The sequence below is a fragment of the Crocodylus porosus genome, unplaced genomic scaffold (genome assembly GCF_001723895.1).
Source record: "Crocodylus porosus isolate Cpor-Errol unplaced genomic scaffold, CroPor_comp1, whole genome shotgun sequence".
Lineage (NCBI taxonomy): Eukaryota > Metazoa > Chordata > Crocodylia > Crocodylidae > Crocodylus > Crocodylus porosus.
This window is the reverse complement of record NW_017728943.1, coordinates 63,020,165-63,028,121: the sequence shown is the minus strand read 5'-3', so window position 1 is coordinate 63,028,121 and position 7,957 is coordinate 63,020,165. Positions and strand designations below refer to the sequence as shown.

The 7,957-nt window shown below is 34.9% G+C and overlaps 1 protein-coding gene across 4 annotated transcripts in view; it reads right to left on the bottom strand.

The window, feature by feature from the left end:
• Positions 1-280: 280 nt before the first annotated feature.
• Positions 281-7,957, bottom strand: part of PROX1 (prospero homeobox 1) — a 42,128-nt gene continuing 34,451 nt past the window's right edge. For 2 of the 4 annotated variants that reach the window (XM_019549459.1, XM_019549461.1), the window contains one exon: positions 281-5,699. In XM_019549459.1, the coding sequence (XP_019405004.1) occupies positions 5,511-5,699 (189 nt within the window). In that variant the 3' untranslated portion in view covers positions 281-5,510. The remainder of the gene's footprint in view (positions 5,700-7,957) is intronic. The other 2 variants (XM_019549460.1, XM_019549462.1) reach the window with 1 other exon arrangement.

The window sequence follows — 7,957 nt, the reverse complement described above, 5'->3', positions numbered from 1 at the left end:
TTCCATTACTTGATTTCAGGGATTCATATGTAGATATGGGACTAAACACATTCTCATTAAGAAATACAAACAAAGGCAATGAGCTTGTAATTTATATTTTATTTTGCACAAGCTTGCATATATACTGCACATACATTCAGTTTAGAGAAGATGGAAGGCACACAAGGCAATTGAACTACTGTATCCTTTAAGTGGTACAAAGCAAAAAGGTAAAAGTCTGGAGAGTATACAAAAGCTTAAAACACACAAAATAAAATCCACCCCCTCCACCCCCCCAAAACCATTTTTCCTGTGTTTTTTTTTTTTAATTTAGTAGCTGCCAAGCTAGAATTGTAACTTTTTTCAGTCAATTGTCTACTGCACCTTTTTCATATGGACAGGGGAGTCTCATTGTTTTATCATATCATCAATTAATATTACAGTACATCCTTGGTAATACAAAATTGTACACCTTCATCAAATAAATTAGGATAAATTAAACCAATAAATTATGCAAAGTCTTCAGAACAATAGACAACAACAAAAATCCACAGTTGAAATTGCCTCTAGCTAAAAAATAAAAAAAAAATCAAAAATTGACTTTATCAGTTCAGTTATTGTACTATCTTCAAATTAAAAGGTCTTTATTACAAAAAAGAGCTTAATAATGCTATTTACAACATATTGCTAAATAATATAAAGGCAGTGTTTTGTCACTTCTGTAACTATATACAAATGAGTAATGGCTGGGACAATATCAGTTTAAACCTTAACCTTTGACTCTTCTGGGCAGCATTAAAACCAACTTAAGATGTAACTTTTCCTGACTCTAAATTTCATATTACATGGTGATAACATATTTTTGTTATAGTGCTCATTTTATATTTTTCCTTTGGTGGTATGTGAATGCTTTTAAATTTTGCAGAAAGGATGGAGTTAGATAAGATGTGAGCTTGCTGTTTCTTCTAGTTTTGCTTCTACATATCCCAGTATATTTGTGCATTTTGGAAGGTGGCTGCTTAGGGAGAGAGGTGATTGTGGCTCAGATGAAGAGACTAAGTCAAGTCACAATGCCAACATTTTTTATACGCTAAAACGGATACTCCTAAGAAGATGCAAAGGTTAAATACCAGTTTTCATCCCAGCTCTAAATATGAGCATTTTTTAGCTTCAGTTTATAGATGGTTTACAACCAACAGTTCTACAGAAAACAAAATTGCATTTCCTTCAACAGAACATTTAAGTGCAATACAGTAACTGCTTACTCATATAAACCAGTTACATTCCATAAGGGGAGCTTTTTGAAAACAATGCTTATTGGAATTTTCAAACACATAGTTGGTACCAGAAGGAAACATTTGCACTATTCACACCAATGATTACTATATAATACACATGGCAAATATAGTTTTTGCTTCACTTCTCATGTACAGTGCTCACTGGGGGGGTTTTGTAAACCACTTTCCATTTCTATATATATATATATGTGTATATATATGTATATATATCTTTCATTGCTGCTGGTGAAAATCCTATCTTTAAAGCCACAAAATCTTCACCTTTATTTCTTAGTTAATATTACCTGTGGAAAAAAACATTTTGCTATTAAATGACTTCATGTACATAGAAAAAATTCTGTAATTGTACAGAAACTGTATCACCCATGCCCTTGACATATGATGAAAGAGACCAATCTTTTAAAAGTAGATAGCTGGATTTTCAAGAATGCTTTCAACTATCTGTACAGTTACTGTAGTGCTTCTTATAAATTCAATAGATGTCTTCAGAATGTAGTTATTAAAATCTTATGTATTTATGCAACAACAGCCATAAGGTTGAATATTTACATTGCTTTATAAAAGTTCCCCTCTGTCTTCGATGTTCACCCACATACCTGGTACAGTAACAAAGATTCTGCAAACTTAAAACACTTTAATTAAATAATACTCAGAGGCACAAAGCAAACCTCAGGAATACATGGGTGAACACTTCCTTAAATAATTATACTACATTCTAACATCTTCCACATGTTTACCATTGAATGTGAAACGTTCCCATTTAACAACCAGAGATACAGTAAGAATTAAATGTTTTGTAGCTCCAAATAGAACATTCTTTTCACAAAACATAACAAATGTCTAAAATAGGTTCTTAATCTAGATAGGAAAAAGGTAAGCTTTCCACTTCATACGCATATGTTGTGTGTATGTGTGCACACACACACAGACATATCTATATGTGTGTGTATATGTAGGTATAGGTATACACATATATATTACGTATGAAATATTGCTTCTATACTACTTTTCATTAGGCTAAGAAAACACAAGATTTGCACCACAGTTACAAAAAATTGGCTTCTACAAGAATTTTCAAAACTTGAATGCTGCTCAAACAATTGAGAAAAAAATAATTTGCGTTATCAAACTGTTCTAAAAATTCTTTTCTTCAAAAACGTATTCTCCTGCTTTGTTTTTTTATTTTAATTTTTTAAAAAGACACAAAATATGCATAGCTATCAACATCATGTCAAACAGCCGGAAAAAAAAATCTAGTGTTTATTGCAGCTGTAGTAATTGAAAAATAAAGTTTAAAAGATGAAAATTGTAAGCCACAGAAGGCACAAGAACAATTGTACTTGTGGGGAAAAAACTGGTATTTTGAAGGATATTTTATCCTTCCGCTGGTGCATTTAAGGTCTAGGCACAGACTATAACCTCAAGTTTATATGCAGAAATAAATCTGAATTAGCAGAAAATGAATGGAAACATGGGATTTCTACATGGTTTTTATAATTCCTTCCCTAAGTAAACTTTTTTCACTACAATAAAAGTAGCCTCCTGCCTTTTAGCCATTTTTAGTGAAATAGTATTAAGCTCATTTGAAAGATGCTGATTTCTACTTACAATTTTAATAAGTTATGCTGAATATTTATATTTTCAGATGTACTGGGAGGCACAAAGGCAATATGGCTATAATGCAGTATCATCACCATAAATGACCAAATTGTCCTTTTTTCAGATCAAAGAATTGAATTTTTTTCCTTTAAAATGAAATTTCTATTCTTAATTCCTATGCCTCTCTTACTATTGAGATTATGCTATTTATAAATAAATAAATAAATGTAACAACATCAAGTGTTGAGTACACAGTTTCACTTATTTAGATTATTTGAATCACATTTGCAGCCAAAATATAATAATAATAATAACAATAAAACATAATAAAAGTAAAGGTTATATAACAAAACAGGATGGTATCTAGTAGTATGCCCACATAATATGACTAAAGTATGGCTTTACTTTTTTATGTCCAAGGTGACAATGCAGTTTTATATTTTGTATCAGATGGTTTGCCAGTGAGGAACTATTTCTATTAGAACTTGAGCATTTTATGCCACTTCTTCCCATATAAATCAAAAAAAAAAAAAGAAAGAAAAAAAGAAAAGTGCATGAACACAATTTTCATCCTTTTTTACTTGGAACTGACTGGAGTTACATCTTTATGAAGTGTAATAGCTACCAAATCATGTGCAAAGTAAAAGAATGACACATGCTGTCTACTGTATGGATAAATACAGTATCAGGTACTTTCAGGGAGTTTAAGATCAAGGAGATTTGTTTTTCTTTTAATGCATAGTGAAAATGTTGGCACTTCATCCCATGCTATTGTCTGCTTTGCCTATACTCCACAGATACTGCCAGTGCTTGAAAATAATGACAGGACATCGTAGGATTGTGCTGTTTAATTTGAAGTCAGCAGGTTTTTAAGGCTTTGTGCTGACAATAATTGCTTTCATACATTTCTGTCTATCAGCAGTATTTGTAAATGAAGTGAAATTGCAGTGATCAGGTCAGCTCTTTAGTCACATGGGTAAACTTTCACTCTCCAAAGTCAAAATGCAATTTTAAAATAAAGAAGTAAGATATTGATATCCTAGGTGGTCTAAATATAATACTTGGCTAATCAGTAACTTTCTATAGTTTTGTATCAAATTACCTTGAGGGGAAATACTATTCAAGATAACAATAAATTCTTACTGCATCTGTACAAAAGACGACAGAGAAAGTGACAAATACATAGTGCCATAGCATAGTTAACCCACCCCCCATGCTATTGGATACTATACCTTTTTTGAAAATGTGAAAATAAAAAGGAGAGCCACTGAAGAAAGCACAAAAACTAGCAGCTAGCTTTCTTGAATCATGCTGACATGTTGTATCTCATTACTTAAATGAGTCCAAAACTTTCACAGATTTTCACACTGTACTCAGCATTTTGGTCGACACTAGCTTCCACTTCAGAAGAGAAGGATAGCATTCTGATCAAATAGATGTGGTTTTAATGCCATACTGCAGTAATGCAAAAGTTAAATCTGGCTATCTGAACCCTGCCTAAGCAACAGGAGACTGCTGAAATTTCTGTGTGTACAGTTTTATTAGATTTTTATGAAAATGTACTTTTATACTTCTGAGTAGGTAAAGATTGGTTACATTTTACAGCTTAAAAATGTCCTCTTTGTCTGACCACTTTTCAGCTGAAATACTTTATGTTGTAAAATAATTGCTTTTCAAGACAAAATTTTAGATATCAAGTACAGACAGCAAACCTTCCATGCCAAGAGGGAAAACTAAGAAAAGAATATATGTTGTGACAAGTGCCATTTAAACTATGACCAAGACACAGTAATATTGCATGTTGAAAGGTTTTGTTTTTACTCTATGGAGAGTGAAATGCTTCCGTTCTAGTACGCTGACCATATTATAAAATTAGTGTCGCTGATACAATATTGTGCATGAATTACTGGCTTCAGCCTGCAAGAACAGAACCCGGTTTGTGCAAAATTGTCTTGCCTCAATAAAAAAAAATTACCTAGCATTGCCAATAACGGGCACAGGGCATATGTTGTTCCTGTAAGGGAAAGTTTGAAGAACAGAGTTTGCTCTTTTTGGGTATCACTTTTGGAGGGAGTACCTAAAACACATGCTTGTAGGGGGGGTTTCTGAAATAGGAAACAAACTCTACCCTATTAGTTAAAGTAAAATAAAATAAAATAAAGAAAGCTTTGAGCTTATGAAGTGACTCCACAGAGTTCAGACCTTTAGCAGTATCAACGTAATATAAACTTCATTGTCTGTAGTATTGTGCCATGACATTAGTCTCACTAAGACAAAATGCCACTTTGCAGCAAGCAAGAAATCTGACAAAGCATTTTTAAACATAATGCCCTAACTTACTAAGACAGGCTGTTACACACTTCAAAATTCTTCTCCCTGAAAATTAACCCCATTTATTCTCCAAATGTTAAGGGTCTTGGGCAAAAGTAAACTGAAGGCTGAAGTAAAATAACTGTCCTCTTGTAACTGAACAAAAAAGTAAAAATAAATCCGTGAGGGTTTACAATTTGATTTCATATACGTATATATGTATAGGATATACATATATATGAAATTAAAATAGAGACACACAAAACTTGGGCATCAAAAGGGGACTGCTACTTTTCATACATTCATAAACAGTTGTCGAAATCTCTACTCATGAAGAAGCTCTTGTAGGCAGTTTGGGGATTTGAAAATCTCAGGGACCTCACTGTCCAGCTTACAGATGACCTTGTATATGGCCTTCTTCCAGGAAGGATCAACATCTTTGCCTGCAATAATGGCATTGAAAAACTCTCGTAACGTGATCTGAGCCACTTCCAGGAATCTCTCTGGAACCTGCTGATACAAGGAGACAATGGCATTAATAAAGTTTTCAGTTTCAAGTCTCTGGTTCTTCAAAGGAAACTGAGCTAAGTTCTTTCTTTCAAAAAGGGGCTTACATAGCACCTGCATTTTCTAAATATGGCAGACTTGTATTCTCTTATGCAAAGCTGTTATATATAGTACCATAGTAATAACTTTTATAACATGTGCTAGATGTCTTTGTAAAGTCTAACTGCACAATATAGGTAACACAATGTTAATGTCTGGGTTTAGCTAGGAAGGGATTTATAGGATATAATTAGTAGGAGCAGAACAAAAGCAATTGTCTTAAAGAAGATAAATCTCTACAGTATATTTCACTCAAGGATTTGTGAGTATATTCTCCTCTCAATTAATATGAAAGTAATGCATGCACAGATAGGAACACAGACTTCTTAAATTCCACATTCAACTTTAGTTGCAACCCATGCTGAAAGCTAGTAAAGAAATAGGATATCCATGAATGGCTGTTCATAGCTTAAGAACAAACAAACAAACAAACAAACAAGCCATAAGTTAATGGCCTGATTCTGTAGCTGCTTTGTGCATGAGACTCCCACAAGGATGGCTCCTTGGGAGCCATTCTAGCATTTCCTGTTTTTCACAATAAAAACACAAACTCTTCAGTTTCGGGAGCGTTGGGCATGAAGTGGCTATGGAACTGAGCTCAGTCTAACCCATCTGTCTTTTTATATGTCATTCTAATTCCATGGGTAAATCAAATAGCCAATTTGCTGGAGCATGTCATGTCCAGAATCCCCCCCCACACTTAAAGAAAAACACCCATTTCCTGAAGTAATTAGTTCAAATCATCACCACTATTTTTTTCACGATTAAGAAAGCAGCTGCTATTTTGATGCATCTCCCCACAGGCAGCACTTCCCATAGTTATTATGGAATTGTATAGCCTGATAACTCTGGGCCCGATAATGCATCACTTTCTGTTGAACTTAGTGCTTATTATTGTGAGCTTCCCAATGACACTGGGGACCTATTCACAGGAGGGAAGCAATAGGATTGATAAAAGGGATTCTTGGATGTTATCCTGTGGCAGGATGCCTGTGAGTAGACCCTCATGCCCAAGTAGAGGCCAAATGACTTCAGCAAGGTTACATGCAAGTGAGGAGGATAGTGGTGGAGGCAAGACTGGAGCTGAGGATAATCGAGTTTCTCATTGATGCTCTGCTTCTTGCTTCCCAACTTTGCAAGCAACTCTGAAAGCACTCAACTTGAAAATTCTCCTCCTTAGTCTCATATTATGAAGCATGGGAAGCTCTCTTCATGCACTAGCACTCTTGAGGACCAAATTTTGCTATTGGGTAGGCATGTGATCGGCTCTCACTGAAGTCAGCTGATACAATTTCTGCCCCAATACTTCTCTTCCCCGCAAAAGACGTTTTGCTTAATGCTTATTCAAAAGACTAAGAAAGTGCTTTTGGGCCATTCCAGTAAGATAGCTCTTCCTCTCTGCTTATTTCCAGCTTGGAAAAATAAGCATACTGTCAAGTACCATCTTTCTGTGTTTCAGCACTTACTAATGTATTTACACAGGATCCGCTACCTTTCTCTTTTGTGTGTTATATAAAGTAGCATATTTTCTATCTGTGCAATTCCAAACACTGATCATTTTTAGTCTGTCGTACTTGATCCTGCCCAATGGGAAGATGCAGACAGTGTAGGGTTAGGCAGCTATTGACTGAACGTTCCAAGTACGTAAAGAGATATTTGATAAACAGTCACCCCTCCAGATGTGCAGTTACCTACCTGCTCAGAAGGGTGCAGGTTAGATTTTTGTGTTCGGAACAGTTCACAACCAACACAGGGTATGGACAAATGATCAAATCAAAGCACATTAACACAGGGTGAGGGATTACTGTGGAACAGCTGATGTACACTTACCGCTTATTTGCCTGCGACTACCCTAAGTTAAAACTAAATTTTCTTAGCCCTATTTCATTCAGGGGTAAACTGTTCCAGTTTAGTGCACGAACAGTTACTGCATGTCAGCTGTTCCACTCCCCTCTTGCTAACTTGCTTTAATATGGTCCCTTGTCCATGCACCTTAGTTTACCAAACCCCACAAAGTTTAAAAAGTCCTCTTCATAATGCAGTATTCCCAGAGGTCTCCTGTCCTCTGCTGGTACTGGAGCCATTCATAATTCATTTCTTTTGGGATGCTACTACTAATTTCTTCACATCAGGCTGCATTACATATGCAATATTGTATTTTGTAC